This window comes from Falco peregrinus, chromosome 6 (assembly GCF_023634155.1).
Source record: "Falco peregrinus isolate bFalPer1 chromosome 6, bFalPer1.pri, whole genome shotgun sequence".
NCBI lineage: Eukaryota > Metazoa > Chordata > Aves > Falconiformes > Falconidae > Falco > Falco peregrinus.
The window spans coordinates 62,807,743-62,828,821 of NC_073726.1; the positions used below are offsets into that span (position 1 = coordinate 62,807,743).

The 21,079-nt window shown below is 42.9% G+C and overlaps 1 protein-coding gene across 3 annotated transcripts in view; it reads right to left on the reverse strand.

The window, feature by feature from the left end:
• STAB2 (stabilin 2) overlaps positions 1–21,079 on the reverse strand; it is an 88,195-nt gene that overhangs the window by 24,771 nt on the left and 42,345 nt on the right. For all 3 annotated transcript variants that reach the window (XM_055808849.1, XM_055808848.1, XM_055808850.1), the window contains 16 exons: positions 19,038–19,174; positions 18,566–18,680; positions 17,556–17,633; positions 17,287–17,379; positions 17,066–17,173; positions 14,197–14,328; positions 12,962–13,087; positions 11,535–11,591; positions 10,230–10,322; positions 9,548–9,743; positions 8,907–9,002; positions 7,890–7,935; positions 6,329–6,405; positions 4,676–4,801; positions 4,071–4,144; positions 2,093–2,164 (listed from right to left, as the gene is read on the reverse strand). In XM_055808849.1, the coding sequence (XP_055664824.1) occupies positions 2,093–2,164; positions 4,071–4,144; positions 4,676–4,801; positions 6,329–6,405; positions 7,890–7,935; positions 8,907–9,002; positions 9,548–9,743; positions 10,230–10,322; positions 11,535–11,591; positions 12,962–13,087; positions 14,197–14,328; positions 17,066–17,173; positions 17,287–17,379; positions 17,556–17,633; positions 18,566–18,680; positions 19,038–19,174 (1,626 nt within the window). The remainder of the gene's footprint in view (positions 1–2,092; positions 2,165–4,070; positions 4,145–4,675; positions 4,802–6,328; positions 6,406–7,889; positions 7,936–8,906; positions 9,003–9,547; positions 9,744–10,229; positions 10,323–11,534; positions 11,592–12,961; positions 13,088–14,196; positions 14,329–17,065; positions 17,174–17,286; positions 17,380–17,555; positions 17,634–18,565; positions 18,681–19,037; positions 19,175–21,079) is intronic.

A 21,079-nucleotide genomic window follows, 5' to 3' on the forward strand; every position in this document is an offset into this window, starting at 1 on the left:
AGGTGTTCCTCATCCAGGAGCAGTGTGCTGGGATTCAGAGCTCTACTCAGACACAGGTGGGTGCTCCTCATTTAGCACCTCAGTTTGCAAATAAGTTTCTATCCTGGATTTGAGGGCAAACCTGGAAAAACTAAGAAGTGGTCTTGTTTTCTTTCCCTGTGATTGTTTCATGGTGTCCTTTCTGTTGCTGGTCATCTCAGGGGTTCTTTCCCATGGGCCATGAGTGGGACCACAGCTCCTTTGGGAGCTACCAGCGGGGCCTGCCTTGACAGACCACAGGGAGCCCTGGCTGTAAGTGGTGGGTTGCGGTGCACTTGCTATTTATTTGGCTACTTTTGGTAGACTGTTGGCAATCTTAGCTTTATCATGACTTCTTGTGAAGCTTTGCTGCCCAGATGTTTGGCTACTGTGAATCTCGATTAGCCTCTGTCCTGACATTTACACTTCTCAAGACTATTTTTTTTATTTTTTTATATATAATTAGCCTGGCATAATTAGTCAAAGTGGAAGCAGAACTGCTGGAACAAGGCACAGGAAAAAGCAAAAGCATACAAAATTATGGGAAGCAGTGGCTCATAGCTTTGAGCTCCCCTTCCTCCAGCTTCTGGTTTTGCCCTTGCTCTTTCATGTCTGCAATCATTCAAGCTTAGAGAAAGTCTGTTGACAGGCCAGGCTGGAAAGGTGAGAGTTATTGTCACTGTGCATGAAGCAGAAAGGACTCATGCACACAGGAGGGTGGCTGTGTCCCTGCTGCTGCTTGCCAGGAAGCAGAGCAATGTGGCTGGTGCAGAGAACCATTTGCTGATTGCAAATATGTGGCTAGTTTTGCATCACCTAGCTCACACACCAGAGATGTGGCTAATTCTTGGCCTGCAGTGATAAGTGAGGGACAGAATGAGGAATGCCACGGGAAGTCCTGGGTTGTGTGTTGTGGAAGGAAATAGTTTACATGAAGAATGAGTTTTAGTTTGGTTTTAGTTGTTTTGGGTTTTTTTAACCTCTCCATCAAGAAAAGGTGATAGGTTTTCATCCTCCCACCCATCTCCTCTGTTTCACTGTTCACAAACCTGCCTCTGCTGCAGCTTTAGGTGTTGCTGTCCTGTATGATGCATCTTGCAGGGGTGTGTTTGGGATGCAGCCTACGTGTGGCTGTAGAGTCTGTGAGGCTCTGCTCTTTGCTCTGTGGGAGCTCTGCCATAGGTGAGCCTGTAGGCTGGGGCCTTTGCTGGAAACATCTACTCCAGGGATGCCCAGGCTCCTGAGTAACTTTGTCCCAACACGGATTTCAGTGGTGTAATGACCCAGCAATGTGAGGGTTGATAGTCTGATTAGGCTAGAAAAATTTCTGACTGAGAAGGGGATGTGTATGCTGACACTTGATCATTTCTCTTGTTCAAACTGCACAGGTAAGGTCCCAAATCACACCAGAGGGCTTAATGACAGAAGAATGTGAAAAATAAACAGGTGTTTTGATCTACCATAGACTATTATCTTTTGTTCCCAATCACCTGGCTCCTAGAAGAGCTAGAAGTGGACCCTGAGCATCGACAACCTGAACTATAGGATTTTTTTTTGTTTTTTTGGTCATTACAGTAATATGCAGTAGATCACTCTTCTCTTTCTTGTCATTTGAACTAAGCTCTTAAGTTGTCTTACCTAGAAACTGTGTTTTTTATTATTTTTTAATAGTAATTGAAATACTGGTAAGCCCTCTGTGTCCCAAACACAAATTCAGACAGTGGCTTTTTGTATGAACTCTAGCAGTGACAAAAGATTTGCTCAGAAGATATGATTTACATTTTACCACTACAGACTAGCGTCGGTTTCTCTAGATCTCAAGTGGGTTTTTTAAGACTCAGTGATGAGTCCAGGCTCTCACTTATGTCATGTCCAGGCTGTGGTCCAGGAAAAACCCTTATTGCATACTTAAGTTTCTAAAACAGTGACAGCACTAAAACATGTACTAATTCAAACATATTTAAAAGCTAGCTAAGTTAACAGGAGTTGATTCTGGGCATATCTGACTTAGTTTTGAATGCCTAAAACCCCCAAAAGTATAATGATTATAACAAGACCTTAAACAGATACTTACTTGTGAGCACAGACTAATGTATGTGCATTTTTTACCATCTCCAGAGTATCCCTTCAAGCAATTGCATACTGCCTACAAAGCAAACCCAGAAAACATTAATGCATGGAAAGATGTTTGATTTTTTTTCAGCACAGTTATATTTAATTTATGTATTTTCCAGATTATTTCATAGTGATGTGGTATACAGTTTATTAAGCTAAAAGTACATCTTGTCTCCTGCAGCAGTTTTTTAGCTAGCATGAGCAACCATAGAGCGAGACTGGGGAATGACTGGGGAATTCCAAGAGGCTCTGTCTGCTCTTTCCCTATCTATCCATCTCTCACCTCTCCTCTGCTGTGCTGGTCATTTGAAGTGACCCCTTTGATATCTGCACATGTTCATTTTGCTAGCAAAGCAGGCTAAACACCTGATTTGTTTCCACCATTTTATTTGCATATGTTGGTGACCCTGCTCTTCTCTTCCTTTCTCCTGTTTTTTTGGTTTTTTTTTTATGTTTTGGTTTTTTTTTTTTTTTTTGATGAAACATATCTCCAAAACATGCTTGGAATTGTGTCCTGATTTTACTGACAGATTCCCATGCAGCAGTAATATACTTGACACTTTGGTCACAATTACTCTGTTTTGCACTTGCAGTAATATACTTGACACTTTGGTCACAATTACTCTGTTTTGCACTTGCAGTTATCACAAAGATGAAAAATTAACATGCTTGCAAGGAAATGACTTATCTTCCTCTCCAATTCACTGCTTAATGTTTCTCAATTTAGAATTCACATTTAATAGGTAGGAGACTGAAAATTCAAGGCGATTTCTGCAGCAGAAATAAAACTGTTAGGCAGTGTAATAGCAGTTTTTTATGTACCTGGATGATTGAAAGCCCTACAGAAAGCAGACACATTTCTGTCCTGTAAGTTTCCCTCTGCAGCGCTGAGATTTTGTAGTGGAGGTTGTTATTGCTCTGATGGGTGAGGAAGTGGGTAAGGAAGGATAAATAATCATGTCGTAGCTACTAGTTCTATCCCCAGTGAGGGTGCATGGAAGAAAATAGCCATCATCTGTCTTGTCTGGAGGGATGGGAAAAGAGGTAAGTGGCTCTGTGCTCCCCCCAGAAATGTACTGACTTGCAAATGAGTCAAGGCAAAGAGTTAATTGATCAATACTGGCAAAAAGGGCTGATGGGGTTATTGCCCCTCCTGTCCCTGGACATCTGGAAGGCAGGAGGTGGCCTCTGACTCCTGCTCTGTTTCCTATGTTGTTCCTGAAGAAAAACTGTTGTGCAGTTGCAGGATTACAGTGCTCCCAATAGCTAATATGAAACTATAAGGGGATGGTAAGAAGTGCTTCAACCAGGGAGTTCAGCTTCTTCTGAAACTGTTAGAAAAATAGAAACACTAATCTGTGTTGCTTCATTGCCCTGGCCAATTTGCTTCTCCTTTGCCCCCCTTGTCCTTTCATGCTTCTTTCTCCTTAGAGAGTATGCGGTGCTTCTGCACTGGAGGTGCTGAGCAGCAGAGGAGCGCGTGGATGCCGATGCGCTGTAAGCCCTGTAGGAGGGCTATGACTCAGGACGTTTTGTTTCCTTGTGAATACATTTGAGCTATGCTGGGAGAAGGGCTAGTCTGTAACAGATTTTTTCCATGGACAGTTTCTACCACAATAAAAGAAACACTATCTGGCAATACTTTCAAACTGACATGTTTACACATCAAAGCCTCCCAAAGGAGAAAATCAACCACTTGAAATAGCAAAACACTGCTTTCCTCTGCAGTTTTGGATCTCTTTTACTGAAATTAACTTTTTCATTTTTGTCCATATTCCCCTTCAAATACCTTTTTGAGGGAAGCATATGCTTTTTCAGAATTTCTGTTATGAAATCCACTTTTCCATTTAAAAATAAAGCTGAGATGGGGAAATGTTTCTTTACGCAACTCTAAACACTTGGCCAGTCTTATTTTTCTGCACTGAAAAAGTACTCACTTGATTTGGCCCAGTCTGTGTGCATTCTGCATTTCTATCGCATCCACCGTTGTTCTCCAGACAAGGGTTGATTTCTTTGTAAAACAGAAACATTATAATAAAAAGGGGCTTCTGGAAACCCAAGAAGGGAGAATTTTAAGTAAAGCATACTAGGAATGCAGATGTATGCCAACTGCGAATCAATGGAACTCATTCCCTCAGCTACTTAATACTTTAGTCTAGGTCTCATAGTTGTCTTGGTAAAGGCTAAAACTGCCACCAGCACTTCTAAAACCATACCTAGGGAGGCATGGCACATCAATGTCCAAAAGTCTTAAAAGTTTGCAATGATCAGAGGAGTGTGAGTGTATCAAGCTGCTGAAGATGGGGCTATCCTTGTCGAGAGGTAGATCTTTAGTAAGCTTTGGTGTCACACCACGCTGCTGTAGCTGCATGGTTTGCCAAGTAGTATCAACCACGTAGCTGGTACAGATGCCTCTGGCATCAGGGTCTATAGTATCAGGAAACTGCACTTCTGCGTCATTGCGGAAGAGGGATCTTCCATCTACAGGAAAACTCACTCCTGTAATTTCCTCTGTGATACATGAGACATTGCACATGCTTACCGATGCAGACTATTCCATCCCCAGTGTAGCCAGCATTGCAGATGCACACTCTGTTGCCAGGTGTTGTTCTTCTGCATTCTGCCTTGGCAGAACAGCCACCGTTGCTGGTCTTGCAAGCATCAATAGCTGAACAGTGACAACAGCCCAGATTAAACCAGCGTGCTTAAATGGCTTTTCACTTTTTAGGTTAAGCTGTCTCTGTGTTTTAAAAGGATTTGCTAACATTTTCTGAACATAGAATCTTTCTGATTTAAGAGGCCGTAAACTTCATTAGTGCCAGATATTTAATACATCTGATTACAAGAGGGAAACCTGAGAAGATGCTTCTACTCTAGAAGATAAGAATTCATCCAGGACTGACTTTCAATAACTTCCCATCTTCTGATTCTCCCTGTTCCAACCAAGCGCCAGAAAAGGGACCTTCACATTCTTCTCTAAATGGCTATTTGGAGCTTTACCTTAGCTTGCCTTTTTCTGCACACAGATCATACGCCTTCTCTTGCAGAAGGTCTAGAGTGTAATACCACCTGGCCCTCCTGTGACAAAAAGTCCTGGTTGTTACTCAGCTGGGTGCTTGTGCCATTTCTCCAACTCTGGATGAGTCAGAGGCTTGCAAATCGAGTTTGCTTGGGCTACCCTGAGAGCAGGGACAGAGCCTTTTCTGATCTTCAGTGTGAATCAAATCAGCCCAGACGTTGCTTTAGGTTTTGTCTCAAATGACCTCAAATTGCTGTTTCAGCAGCTGTAACAGCCAGACTGGGGACATGACTTGTCCTGTGACTAGTTTCCCCCAGGAATCCTCTACAGGGGAATAAGTGTGAGTTCAGAGCCACTATGTGTGAGCTGTGTCACCCAGCTCTTCCTGCACACGGGGAATTTCCCAGCAGTAGAGTAAAATGAATTTGATTGATTTGTGCCAAAAGAGAAAATGAAAGCAGCCAGAGTAAGAGTGCTAAAATCTTGGACTAGGACCTTGCCAGCCATTGTGAGTAGACAAATATGCTTCTGTTCCCAGAAGCCTTACTTTAATCAGTTAAGGATTAAGTAAAGCAACTGTAAAATTAATTACAATTACTGTAGCCAGAAACAGTCTATTTCATAAGTCTGGATATGCCAGACTCTTGGAGGGACACCTAGGACAAGCTGCAACTGCCCCTTTCCGAGGGTCTCTCTGATCTCTCTGGTCTGAAGAAACTGATTTTACCTCCCCAGAAATCTGTGCAAGTTCAGAAAGCTGAGGAAATTGTAGGGCTATACAGCTTCCAATAGCTGGAGGTGTTATTGTATCCTGAATTGGCCTGTCTTTGCTGGCCTTTGTTGGGAAAAGGAGTAAAAGTCATAATCCGGGTTTCATTACTGTGCAAACAACAGAGCCTGGGTTGTGCACGGCGTGTTCCCTTTTCTCTGGTCTCCCCTAGCGCAATGCCTCTCAGCTTGGGGATTTTGAGCCCTTTGTTTGCTATGGGTCCACACCTGTTGGGTTCTTACTTATTTTGAGCAAACTGGCAGCAGTTCCTGTTTTTTAGGTATGTCTAGGGAAGTGCTCATCTCTCACCAGCTCCAGCGTGACCACAGAGTGCTTCAACCATATTAGTTGTTTTTTTTGGGGTTTTTTTTTTTTTTTTTCAAAAGGGAAGAAAAAAGTTCACTTGCCTGTGCAGAACGTGCCATTCCCCTCAAACCCAGCTGCACACTTGCAATAGGCAGTGCCATTTGATAGGAGAAGGCAGCTAAAGAAGTAAAAGGAGGGAGATGGCATGTAAAGAAGAACAGAAATGAAAAAAAGTAGTTAGGTCTTCTGTACAGCCCTTGTTTTTGTGCATTATTGTGAGGGTAATGTCGCATAGAAATAACAAGGCATTTAACCACACAGCATGATGTGGGTACAACCATAAAAATAAACCTAGTTGGACCAAGCTTTCCAAATTCATCTTGGATGCATTATTTTAAGTATTAAAAATGCACGCTTCGGTCATCAGGCATCTTAGTTTCTCTTGCAGAACTCCAGAAGCTGCATGCCCGCTCACCCAAATAGAACACAGAAATTTTTGTGTGCCCACAATTTATGGAGGGATGCAGCAGAACTGATGTGCAGGGGTGGGAGCCAGGTGTCTGAGCCCTCTGGGTTCAAGTTCTGTGTTTTTGAACGGTTTGGCCTTCTGTATGCAAGCGTGGGTTTACTGCCTTATGAGCTCTGTGTAGTACAGGGATTGCTCCCTGCTGTCACCCAGGGACAGCTTCACAACACAGCCAGCACAGTCCTGTCCTGCCCCGGCACTCCTGCCATGCCTGCACCTATCCGTGTACCTACAGGGGTACAGCAGCGGATGAATGAGGCTTAAGAGAAGAACAGTTTGCTTCTCCTGTCAGAAGCACAGTCTTGATGCCAGCATGTTTGGGATCCCCCCCTGAGCAAATTTGAGGGTGGAGTTTTGCCAAAAATGCCTGGTAAAATATTGCTGCTGTGAACTGCAGTTCACAAATACACAGGGTAGAGAGGGATCTACATCTGCCCCTCTGGTTTCGCTGCTCCTGGAGAAGAGCTGTGACTGAAAATGTGGAGTCTTTCCAGCTACCTTTCCTTGTTTCTTTAATGTCTTGGGGTAATGTAAATCTTGCTGTTTCATCAATGATGGGGGGCAGGTGCACTTCAGTAAATAGCTCAATGAAGACCACTTGCTCCTTTGAAAACTAGTTACTGCCCCAGTATGGGTGCCGGGCTGCTGAGAGCTTTATTTTTTTTTTTTTTTTGCCCTCTAGTGAAGTCCCTAGTGTTGATGGCATTTCTCAGTCCTGTGTGTGGTGGTGGATAGAGCAAACAGGAGGAGCAGATAAAGCCCACCTCAGAAACCCGGCTTTGTGATCTGTCTTGCCCTGGCCTCCTGTTTGCTTTAGTGCTGCAGGCTCCATTTCTTTGTATACTGTATGGTAGGGTGTCTCAATTTTTTTTTTTTTTCTTCTTTTCATTTTCTTTTCTTCCCCCCCCCCCCCCCCAATCCCATTTCTTTCTGCTTTTAACATGCACATTTTGAACTTTTGGTCTCATCACAGAGTATGTTATATTAACATTGTTCTTTATCTCTGTGATGGAAAACATGAGTATTATCTATGCTGCTGAGAAATCTTCAAAAAGACTAAGATGGACTGTTCTTTCTGCCTTGCAAGAGATCCCTTTTTCTCCCCTCTCCTCCAAATAAGTGGATTTCATACATACTTAGCACTGGTATGGCATGAGGTGTTACATGCGTCCTCTTTGATTTCTGCAAGAGGAAGAAAAAAAAAAAAAGAAAAAAAGAAACGGGGATCAGAACCTTCTGGATCAACATTCTTCTACTTTCCCAATCTTTTGTCACCATCATGCACAGCTGGAGTCTGGTATGGGTTCTGCACCAGACAACTGTGCCTTTAGCCTTTTTAGAGACTGCATCTGTATAGATCGGTGGGTACCACTTATTTTCCTGGTGATGTGCTGAAACTGAATTTATTTCACCTGCTGTTATTTACCTGTATTTAGTCCAGTGAGTTTTGCATGTTATTAGTTTAATTATGTAAGTGTAGGTTTTCTAAAGGAACTGAAATGTGATCAGTTATAGCAATTATAGAATTTCTAACCATGAAGTTAATTTCATTCCCGTTTTTTTCCCAAAGCAAATTTAAAACTGATACTGAATGCTATTATTAACATGTTCATACTATTTTTTATTTTATACTATTGCACCTATAGTTCTGAAAGAGTTATTTAATACATTTTAATTTTGTCTAAATAAAATTCAATTTTATTGGATGTAGGAGCTGTATTAAACATAAAATTCTTTATTTGCTAATTAATTTTATGGTATTAGTAAGAACGTAATTTAGTATCCAGTGTTGTGTAGCTAAACCAACTTGGAGCATTTGGGAGGCTTTTGAGCTGAGGATCAAAATATGCTAGGTGACTCTGCTCTGCAAAACATATAGCCTTGGCAAATGGGATGTTCTTTTGGGACAATTACAGTGTGACATAGGTAGAGAATTAGCTATGTAAGGCATTTAAGTCTCATGAGCAGTATTTTGGCTGGCTCTCTATTAATACAGTAATTAATTGCCATAGCACAGGAAAGTCACCTGTATTTCACTGCATGTGGGAAGCGGCTGCATTATCTGGTAGTGCTCTGGCATCTGATTGTAACTGTAGTTCTGGCATTTCCTGAAATGCTCCCTTCTCACCCCAGAAAAAGGAGGGGGCACTCACCAGTCTCACACGTCACCCCTCTCCAGCCAACGTCGCATTCACAGGAGCCGTCCCCATCAATCCCGCTGCTGCATCTCCCGTGGACACAAGTGCATGCTGCGGGGAGAGACAGGAGAAAACCACTGTACTGGGGTAAGGTAGCAGTGTGCATGGCAGGACAGTGAGGGATACGAAGGGCACAAGGGATAACCCAGACGTCTTCTGCTGATGGCACCTTCTGTTCTAGGCTATTTCAAGAAATGCTTTAGTTTGTGCCTATTGGCTTCTGACTAAAGAATAAATCTGAATTCAGAATGTGCTTATCTTTACCCTATTCCCAAATACAGGGACTGAAACTGTGTTTTAATGGGAAAGTGCTGGTGAAAAAGAAGTGCTGAAGAGGATTATTCTTGCTGCATGTTGTTCTAAGTCTGTAGCATGCCGGAGTAGGAAGCGCTGTCTCCAAAAGAGGGAGTAGAGAGAAAATACCATACTGGGGAAAGAAAAGGGGTTAATGATGTTTTTGAGACTGGCCTATTCCCCTGAAAGTGAGGTACCTTTCCAGGATACAGAATGGACATGGTTAGAAGATCTAGGGGCAAGGTTTTGACATCTTGACAAGGCTAGCGAAGGTGCCTGTGTGGTTTGGGGATGCTCAGTACCTTGATCACAGTTGCGGCCGTATTTGCCTTCGACGCAGCTCTCGCATGCTGTACCGACAAACCCATCTCCGCACTCGCAGGTGCCCGTGCCGTTGATGCCGTCCAGGCAGACGCCGTTTCCGAAGCACGCGTTCCCTGCCTTCCCCGGGCAGGGCTGGCACTGCTGTCCGAAGAAACCCGCGCAGCACTCCCTTGTCTGGAAACCCAGAAATGCCATGCTTGAGGGTCAGGGCCAGGGTAGAGAAGCGTGGCAGCAAGGACGGGGCTGCCGGGTATCGTCTCTGGGTGGAGGCTGAACTGGAGATCTGGATTTTTAGCAGCACTTCAGCTCTGCTGGTCTCCGGTCTTACTGTGCCGGGGCTCAGTCTGCCACCCCAAGTCCTTGGTAGGAGCCAGGTGGCCTCCATCACCCCAGGGAAAAGTGGATGGGGTTGCTAGGGACAAGCATAAGGTTACCCTTCCCTGCGCTCCCTCTGCACCACATCGGCTCCCAGCCCTTCCCATGCTGCAGCCATCAGCAGCCTTTAACCTTCCATTCTCTGCTTCATCCAGAAAAAAGGTCAATAAATATATTGTCAGGGACTTCCTTGAAGTGTTGTGTATGTTAGTGGGTATTAGGAGGCGGGTGAAGTTAAGGGGTGGGGGTTCCTGGCTTTTACCGCAGCAAAAGTGGTGTACTCACAATGACGGTTTTCGCACACTTTGGCTGGCAGCCGATCTGGATGGTGTACATTCTGATGTTTTCTGAGAGGACGCAGTATTTCTTCTCCCCTGCCTGAACAGAAATTGGAGAAACAGCTGCACTTCTAAGTAATATTGATCAGCTACTTTTAAATGTTTTAAAAAATGGGACATTAACTTTATGCATGCTGTGCACTGACTCACACGTTCGCAACGAAAATGAAGGAAACACTTGTAGAAATAAAATTGCATTAGCTAAATGATTTTTTCTAGTGGAAGTATGATCAATTTAACTCAGTGCCCTGTGGCATTTTAAAGATGTGTCTAATACTAGCTTTGCTCAGAATTGAACACATTTTTTTTTCCCCCTGAAGTTTGACAAACTTTTTTATTTTTTCTGACACATTTCTTGCTCTTTCCAATTCTTCTTGGAAAACTGAGTGCCAAAGTTCTGCAAGAACAGCTGCTGTGAAACATTATTTTCCAGGTCGGGACACAGCTGGGATAGATTGCTGAAGATTTGCGGGTTTCATTGTACACTCATTAGGAGGTTGAGATAAGCATCCATCCAGCTGTTCATTGTAAAGGAAAAGTTAATGTTTTTTAGTTTTACCATGAAACGTTCTTCAGTTTGACCTTGCCAGTCAGTTACTTTAATGGGGTGGATGGGACTTGATATGCTTTGTAATCCTATCACTAGCATAAGTAATTAAAAATAATAAAGGAAAATATACTTATATAACCGAAACAGAGGGGCTTTCCCAGAGAAATTTAGATGCCAAGGAACTCTAGGTCATACCATGACTGACAGGGATCTGCTAAATATCTGCAGTTCTCATATGTTGGACCTGGGCGTCTGAAGTCTCTATAGCCTCCAAGTCTCCTTGTGACCGTAACTCACAGCATCTTGCCAGGGACAGGTTGCATTTGTCCTTCTGTCCATCCCTGATTTGAAGGGCTCAGAGCTGCTTCTGTAATTCCTCCTGTAGCAGGCATACTCCAAGACCATGTTTGGCTCCCTCAATTTTGCATGGTAGGGGTAACCTTTGCAATTTGAGGAGTCTTCGGTTGTCCCAACGCACGCTAGAAACTGGTCTTTCAAGATAAAACTGTCTTTAAGCTGCCTTTGATTCTGCTGCCTTGCTCTCAGGGTGCATTGAGTCTGTTGACTATAAGCAATGTATGTAGCGGGCTGAAGTAGCTACAGTAACTTTAGCTGAACCTGAGGCCATTATATTAAAACTAGGATTGAATGCATGTAATGATTAAAAAAGATAATAAACAATGTTAATAATAAAATACTTACTATTTCTTTTGTTCCTGGGGGACAACTTGATGGCTGTGAACAAATTCTGCATTTTTCCTTAAGCAACACAAATGGGAGGTGGTTAACAGACTGTATAGAGCTGCAGGCAGGTTGTTTAATAGAAAATGCATAATTTCCAGCTACATTTCTAAACATAGCCCTCAGGGTGCCTAGTCAGGATAACACCTTTGGTAAAGGTGGTGAGGTAGCTGCACTGCTCAGTAAGAAGAACATCCCCACCAGTGGCTCTGTAGGGACACCCCGTGCACGGAAGCCTTCTGCCATGGGGAAAGAGAAGGAAAGCTCCTTTAGGTATTTCTCTTTGTTCTTCTAATCTAAAGCAATGCTTCCCAAAGGCCTCTCCACCTAAAGCACAGCAAGAGGCAAATCCTGAGTTTGGACACAGGCTGCCTGTGGCACAAGGGCAGCTTGGAAATGGAAAACTCGGGTGTATGTCCTGTGCTATTTGTGCATGTAAATCATTTGCACACATGAGGTCAGTTTCTGCAAAAAAAAGTTGAGATACATGCTGCACCTAGTATGCAATGTTTAATGTTATTCCTGTTTAGCTAAGTATATCCTTACTTCTAGCAAGGCTTAAATGAATGTTTAGGTATGTTGCTGCATTTGAACACAGCAAGGAAAATAATCTTCCATGGGAAAACAAAGGACTATGCGCAAAGAACCTGACAGGGCAAAGCTGGGGAAAAGCCTTGAGTGAGATGTAATCAAATATGGGCCTGTATCCCAATGAAAGGAATTAAGCTGCAGAAGTTCATGCCTGTAAAATTTGCTTTAACTGAAGCACGAGTCTCATTTTTTCTTCCTTGTCTAGTTCATTGCATGCTCCATAAAAAAGAAGGTAAGCTGCCTGTTTGGTGTCCTGCTTGACTTGCTCATGAGAAAAGACAAAGGAAACCTTTCTCTGCCAGTTTGAGGAAATCACAGCCTATTCTTTAAAGGAATGTAAACCCATTTGTATTTCATATGTAAAAGGAACAAAAAAGGGAGAATGCTTTAGTCAGAGGATACAAGGAATTCATGTGTATGTGCAGTGGTAATTATACTTGGAATGAAATCTTTTTCCTTATTAAAGATACTTTATTTTCAATTTTTGCCCATTGTTTACTTTATCAACAAGTGGCTTGGCTAAGAAGATGTATTATAATAGTGCATTATTATTATTTTCTGAAAACTAAAACTCAGGAATTGCTTATTCTTATGATTCTCTGATTATATTTAATCCAGGCTGTCAGTATACCGATTGCAGGATCAAAGCTGCCTTAATAGATGCTAAACCTTTTGTGGAAAATGCATGTATTCTTTACTGGAAAATACTGTGTCACATATCCTGTACAGTTGAGCTGTCTTTGACTATAGATCTCTCTGATGGGCCTTTAAGCATCTATACGAACAGAACCACTTACAATGATTACGGTATCATTGATGTCACATCTGTTCTTCTGGATATCCAGGACTTTTCCCAATCCATGAATAATTCCTATGTCTGTTGCAACATTTGTATAGCTTATAGGTGCATCGTTTATGAATAGCTGCAAAAGAAATGCAACCAGTTAGAATGCAGCAGGGCTGTTTGGTGGCTAGATGGTAACTAGAGCTGTAGCAGGTGAAAGAAGGAGCGATGTAAAAGTCTCACTTCAGGAAAATTGATAAATGTAGTTAACTTCGAGCACTTGCTCACATCCCAGTTGCTGCATTTAAGAGCTTCACTGGAGGGCCTGAGATGACTTGCAGCCTGTTGAAGTATCTCAGCAACAGGATTTGGCAGAACAGCCTTTTCCACTGTGGGGTGTAAAGGGTTTGAAGGAGGAGCCTAAAGCAAGCCAAGAGCTGGGTTTGCTGTTTCTGGAAGATGAGGGGCTTCAGGGAAGCCCTCCCAGAAGCTGTCCTTCAAGGAGGACTTTTGTCATCCCACTGCTACCCCACACTCCCATCGTGCCCTCACCAGCAACAGCCCCACGAGCAGATGCTTTTCTGAGGCTCTGCTGTGGGCAGAGCAAACAGCAGGGCCGAACCTGGTCTGGTGAGAAGCTTTCTGTCTCCCTTTGCCTGTGCCCAGAGGGAGCTCTGGGATGGAGAAGAAGGAGGAGGACCAAGTTCCCCTCCTGGCTGGGCCACAGAACCAGGTCTGTCACCTAAACTTGCTGTGCTTGATTTTCCCATGAGTGGTGCTGAATGGCAATTCATATTTGTTGCCCAGTGCTTTGAGCTTATCAGATTGAAAGTGGAGTAAATCCACTGAAAATGGAATTAATCTTTTATAATTGAAGGCAGGTTTCTAATAGCTCTTGGAAGTCAGGTTTCTAATAGCTCTTGGAAGTCAGGTTAATGACTGCTTTGCAATGCAGGCTTGTATCTGCTAAAGGCAGATGCCCACCACGGTAGCTTCTAAAAGGCTATGCTAAAAGTGAACAGCACAACGGAAATCAAATTCAATCAAAGATCCCCTCAAGGGTGACTTTGAATTAAGCAGGTCTGAGACAGGCATTGCATTTGAATAACAACTTTTGTGCTATTAGGACACAGATGTGGGTGGATGGGGGATGCACAGCTTCTTTTGACTGCACGTTAATTTGAAGTTGAAGCTGGATTTGTAAAAAGCAGGAAAGCTGTTTCTCCAAGGAAGTGCAGACAGCAGTACCTGGCCATTGTGGAGGAAGAACCCGACCTGGTAGGAGAACCCTAGCATGGTCTCCCTGTGCATGCCATTGTGGAGGTTGTTCTTCAGGAGCTTCTCATCCAGCACAACATGATAGCGTATTTGGTCTTCACCCTGCAAACACACAATTTCAGAGTTTTGTAATGAAGCATGAAAAGTTATTAGGGAAAGCTTTTCCCAGAGGGTGTAAGTCAAACATAGGTTGTCTGAATTTAAGGAGAAGCTTTTCCAGCTGGCAGGCTGTTTCATTTTTCCTACTGTGGAAAGCCTGCATTCCTGTCATAATGAAACTTCTGTTGACCATGGGGGGTGAAAGCCTATTGAACTGGTGGGACCAAGGTTTGCTTGAGCCTGGTAGCATCTCTTTCTGTGTATAGGGTTGGCTGACATTCAGGCAAAAGTTAGTCAGATGACTTTTTAGGACTCTGAACTTCATGATTTTATTTGACATCAGAAGCTGCATATTCATGAGTGCTTTTATAATCTTCTCCATACCCATGCCTTTTTCCTTTGGGAATCCCTACATCACTTACAGATGAACATTTACAGTAATTTATAGTTGGGTTTTATTTTCAATCTTTAAGGTCATCTTCAGTCAATAAAATGTTAGAGCCACACCTGTTAATTGTGAAGTTTTCTATGCCTCTTTGCTAGAGTGCATTCATTTTTCATGGATGTGGTGAAATTATTCTCTGTACATTAAAATCTTGTGAGGGCTTCCTGATACTTCTGCATCTTGTTCCAAAGCGAAGGACTCCCAGAGCTCTCCCTGACTTGGAGGAGGAAGCAGAAGTAGGATGTGTTGGTGAGAGATTTGTAGATGTGAGAGAAGCTGCAGCATTTGGAGGGTTTAGGAGCTGCCTAGCCAACAGATTATAGCGCTGCTACAGCTCTGTGTCTTTGCAATAAAAAGTGCTTGTGGGAAATTCTGTTGCCTGCTGTCTCCTTGTTCTGAATGTTTGTACTGCTCCTCGCTGTTCTGCTTCTTCAAAACAAGTGAAAACATGAAGCAACCCCCGTTTGCAAGATTGTGATGTCTGGCTTTGCTCATAGGGTGAAACAGTGATCTTTACATCTCTTACGCTGGGATGTATTCTGTTTTGATTTCCACAGATTTGACGAAGAAATATTTGCAGGCAAGAAGGTGGGAATTAAAGTAGGGCTAATTAATCTCCACTGGTGTCCAACTGTATTTAATCCTCCTGGCTTGGATGCTTTGGGAGAAAAGTCAACTCTCATCCATCTTCATTTCTGTCTTTAATCACCTGCAGAGTGAGAACAAACCTGTGCTTCATCAAGGCCAAGAAGTGCGGTCTCTTCCCCGTGCCGAGCTGGTCCCTCTATGGCAGGGTTCTCCCAAGGTGTCTCATCAAGAGGATAAGGCTTAGGCAGGCTTAACCTTATGGTTGTTTTCTGCATTCCTTTGTCAGATTGCCACACTAGCCAAGGCTGGGAGGATGGAGGAACAACAGACGAAACATTGATAAGCACTGGAAATGAAAAGGATTCAAGTGTGTGTGTAACCCAAATCAAACAGGCTTGATGTCTCAGTTTGTTATAAATGTTTCTTTCAGTGATGTGGAAGTGGTGATGTTGTATCATGAAACAATTAAAACAGCATTCAGAAGTCATTTAAGTAGAGGTAGCTTGATCATACATGAATTTTTCTGGTGAGGCAGCAAGTAGGACTTTTGCTGTGGGTCTGCTGCTTGGTGGTACATGTTTTGGGATGAGTCGTTTGAACCTTGTGTCCCTCAGCTTCCTGGCTGTAAATGGAGACCATGAAAGTAGGGACAGAGTGCATCAGGGTAAATATTTATGGAAAAGGCAGGGGAGAATTAATGTCATTTAGCATGTCATGGGCAAAGCTTCCTCTGAAAGGTGTGGCTCTTGATACACATTTGATAAAGCTGTTTCTTCGTATTTGCTCCAGTTTGAAAGGCACTGAGATGATGTGCAGGAAACAGATACCTTAGGAGGAGACCAACAGGATTGAGAAGGCTGTTTGGCCTTGTAAATATGTCATGGCATAAATGCCAGAGGGAGAAAGTTGTTTCAGCTAAAGCATATTCCTGGCGTAAGAATAAAGGGATATAAATTGGCCAGAGGTGTGCTGTCAAAATATTGTAAACTAGTTCTGGGCACGGGGTTTGGTGTTGGCAGGGGAGGTGGGATGGACATGTCCATGTCAGTGGGAGGAGCTGGTGGCCAGATCAGGCATGAGCCTGACATGGGGGTCCTGGGAGTGGGCAACATCAGTGGGGCTTGCCCAAGGAAATTTTTCTAATCTGGAAAATGTCAGAAATTTTTCTGAGCCCTGGGGCTAGCCAATGGTGCTTGTAAACTGGGGTTAGCAACGGTCTGCAGAAAGTGGCTGGGCAGTCGCGTTCCTGCAGCAGTGACAGGGTAAGCATCTGGATAGTTTTAGGAAAGAGTCAGAATACTTTGTGGCATTATTAATGATGAGGTTACCGGTGATTACAGGGGACTGGATTTGTTCACCTAGGAAACTCATTTCAGTGTTATTCCTGGTCATTCCTGTACTGATCTTCTTTGCAAAAAAACATCTAAACAAAAAAGTCTACTGATGAAATGTCTTGGATGTAATCTGCATGGTTTTAATCTAGAGAATGGTAAACCCCAGAACAAATAGCTAGGCTCTTCCAGCAAGCCAGGAAAACATAGGTGGATCTATCCATCCTTACCTCCTCTGGTGTTAAAAACAAAACTAAACTTACTGGATTTCTGGAAAATAAATCCTTCTTCCTATTTCTGTGTCCTCTCAATCCATTCACTTGAAACTGAGGTGGGATACTGAGTTGTTAAGACAAGTCTTGTGAATAATACGTACCAGAGTAGCAGACTTTTTATTCCTTAGGTAATTTTCTATGGCATCATTATCTGGGGCGAAGACTGTGTATGTGTTTGCAACTTCGATTTCATTTGCCAGGCCATATTGCTGTTGTGAAACACACAAAACCAAATTAGAATGACAACCGATAGTCTGATACCAGTCCAAATGCAAGCAAAGCAGAGAACTGCTTCTGTTATTAAAATGATGTGAAAGCTTACAACAATGTAGCCCCTGAAAATGGAGTAATCTGGCATTTGCTCCAGGCGGGCCAGCAGCCTTGGCATGACAGAGCTGTGGAGCGGGGTCAGAACCTGAAAAGGGAGCACATATCCCACGTCAGCACATGTGCACATGTTGTGGCTGCACCTGCAAGGATCAGATGCAGGACGAAATGCTGTTCTGTGCAAATGCTTTTTTCCAGGAGCTATTAATTATTTAACACTGCTTGTGGTGCAGAGAAGCAAATCCTCCTTATGCAGCTCTATACCTTATCAATAACGTGTATGATCCCGTTTGTGGATGCGATGTCACCAGCCACGATGTGAGCACCCTCGAGGGTGAGGCTCTGAAAGAGGGAGAGGAGAGGAGAGAGGGTTTGCTTTCGCATCACAGTGGTGGCATTTTCCCAGTGGTTTGTGCTGTGGATTTCCACACCTTCCCAAATGCTTGCCTGGGGCTCCACCACAGCTCTGCTCATGCCAGCCTGCTCCCGAGGCTGGGTTACTCTCGGGGAACCATGCGCCAGAGGGGTGACTTTGGGACTCTGTGCTGTTCCCTGAACGCTGACTGGCAAAGCTGTGGGGTTGCTTGCACTGGGGTGGTTCCTTGGGGTAGAGGCTCCTGTGCCGATTCACACCCTCCCATCTCTGTGCAGCCTTGAAAGACCCCATTCATGATTTTTCCCTCGGGGCATGGAAGTGGGGAGAACTTTTCCCTTTCTTAATGGGGATGAAGTGCTTAAATACACCATATGTATTTCCAGAAAAACCTCCTCAGAACGTGGAGCACTAAATCAAAAGGCTGGGGAGGAAGGCCTGTCAGTTGTGGTTATTTACCCGTAAGAATACTTTCGGATGGTTTGGGACTGTCAGGTTGCCCATGTGGACATGTGTGCAGTGTCACTGCTTCCCTCTACCCTCCCAGCTCCCTAAGATAAATTACTGTGTTTCCTTGATGCTCTTTGTCTTAAATCAGTTCACACACGCTGTTCTAGGTAAGGACTGTGCTTCCACTCACTACAAGACCGTCCAGCATTTGCAGCAGCTACTGGGACATTCGAAATAAAGAGTATTGTGGACAAATTTCAGCTAGGTAAAGTGGTGGAGAAAATCAAGGTAATGTTTCTCCCATAGGGCCCAGTATAATTGATCTATTCCTTTAATTTTATAACACTTTTTTAAAATACAGGGACATAACATCTGTGTGGTTTCATAATACAAGAAATCAGTGGCAGCGATGGTCAGGGTTTGGTGTATGATACCACAGTGGTTATCTCACCCCATTTTCTTTAGCCAAGTGTAGGAAGTTGCTTTGTAGAGATGTTGGCAGCATGTCAGAGGATGATAAATTCTGGAAATCAGCAAAGCTGTAAGCTCCTGTCAATACGTGATACCTAAAGGAAATTAACTGGATTTGAATGTTTTGTATTTTCTTTTTTTTTTTTTTTAAATGATACATATGCTTAGTGTCTAAACCTGTGGTTTGAAGCAGGAAATGTTTGTACAACACCTAGTTCAGCTATGTTCTGATCTCAGTTTGGCCTTTAAACATTTCTGACGTAATCCAAATAATACCTTTGTTTTCAGTGGAGTTGTTACAGAGATTTATACCACTGTAACTAGAAGGAGAATCCTGTGTCCCTCCATTAAAACTATAATAGCTGTCTTGCTCTAGTGGCTTCAAACTGAAGGCTTGCTTGGCATAAAAAGCAATTCATTAAAAAACCCAACCCCCCAAACCATTAACGTACTTCAATAGAGTTGGGATGTTACTCTTTGACTTCCAAAAGGCTTTCTCATCTTCATCCATGTTTTCAATTGCTTGCAGAGAAGGCACGAGGACAGTTAGGTTTGAGGTGGTGGACAGCACTGAGTTTATATCAGCCTCCTAGATGAAGGTAAAGAGGGTAAAATATTTCATCCTAAGGATGATCTATAAATAGCAGCTGGTGACTTTTAAGCAAGGTGGAGTATGTGACGTGCTTTGTGACCAGCCAGGAGAGGAAAAACTATTATACTGAGCAATGACTTGAACAAAGGTACTTAGAGCTGTACAAAAATGGTAAATGAATGTCTATTTTTTTACAGAATAGATTGCCAGCGTTTAAAAGGCAGAAGCAACGTTTAGGTCAGAATTGTTTTTTATTATGAAACACGTAAGCTGCCTCCCACAAACACTAGTCTGTCTCGTGGATTCTATTTTATGCACTTGAATGTTAAAAAAAAGAATAATCGTGGTGATAAATACTAGTGGTTTACTGATAATTTCAAGTAACCTGCTCTTACAGAGCACTCCACGCTATTTAATAGATAGAAGAAAGATTATGAACCATGAAATATGAAACCCACGTGACACAATGTTCCCATTTGGAATAAGACCATTTAACATGGTTGGAATTTTTCAAGATGCCTAAGGGATATTGGTGCCCAGTAGCACTGCATCGGAGCTTGCTGCTGATGGCTCTAATTTTAGAAGGGTGATGTGGGCTCTGTAGTGTGCATGGACTGACTCATCTTCCATATGTTTGTATCTGCCTTGAGGATGGAGAGAGCCTCCACTCCACTGGAGAGGATTTTTCCAGTTGTGTGGATTTGTTTGTGGGGTAGAAAAAGGAGAGCTAAAGATTTGAATGTCATCTTGCTGAAGATGGGGTTCTGCAAACTTTTCACAGGTTCCACAACTTGCCATTTTTGATACCACAAAACTTGAGGGAGCAATATGAGCTTGGGTTCTACCTTTTTGCAGCTGGTATGCTGCCTGGAAGCTGGCTTGTTTTGGATAGTCCTTCAATGACCATAGTGGGTTTTAAGTCAAGAAGAATAATTGGTTCCCTTAAATAGCTGGGAATTTTGTCTCTGTTAAGATAATCTTTCTTAGCCATCACCACTGTCACCTTACAAGTATTTAAATATATAAATAGCATCAGACTTCCCCTTCTCATCCTTCCTGAGCAGCAAGAAAAATATTTAGTCATGAAAAGTGGTAAACATCACATTCCTGCTCAAGTTATGAAGTTAAAACCCCCATAGATGGATATACCTCTCTATTTTGCTCATGTTTGTAGTTACCATTATTTAGTTTAAGGGATACCACTTCTTTAAAGTGTAGCAGAAATTTCCACATCCCTGTTTCAATAGATTTTACGGAATCCGTACCCTGATTTTTCCCCCCTCCTTCATTATCTAAAGAGCACATTAGCAGGCGAACGGCCTTTCTTATTTGTGCTCATTTCTTTAACTTTGTTAGTTTCTCTATACAGTGTCCAGTGCTGCAATCTGAGCCCAGGGCCAGGCAGGTAATTGATTTAAATTAGCCATATCGGGCTCTCTTTTAAGTGGCTCCCTGAGGTCCCTGTTGCAATTGCATGCTTTAATGAGCCCCAAGCCATCTAACCTTGAAAAGCGTGAAAGCAGCTGCTATGCTGTGACTTCTGCTTCTCATGCTATTCATTACCATATTACTGTTCCTTTCTGTTTGCCACGTGTTTGCTGTACACTTCCTATATTTATGTTTTAAGGTCTTTGTGGGAGAAACTGGTTTTGATCTTTATTCGTACAGTGCCAGCCACAGTGGGGTAGGACCTCTAATGTTACTGCTGCCCTGGCCATAGATGACAGCATGTGAAAATAAAAAGTAGATTGTGACAGTCAATCTATCTAGAACTTTGGGGCTTTTTTTAAAAATCAAAATTAGTGTTTCTTCCATAATCTAGAGCCAAACAAGCTAATCTCTTTGTTGATTTCCTGCACCTCAGTCAAGCCTGCACAGACTGAGATTTTTTTCCCCCCTCGC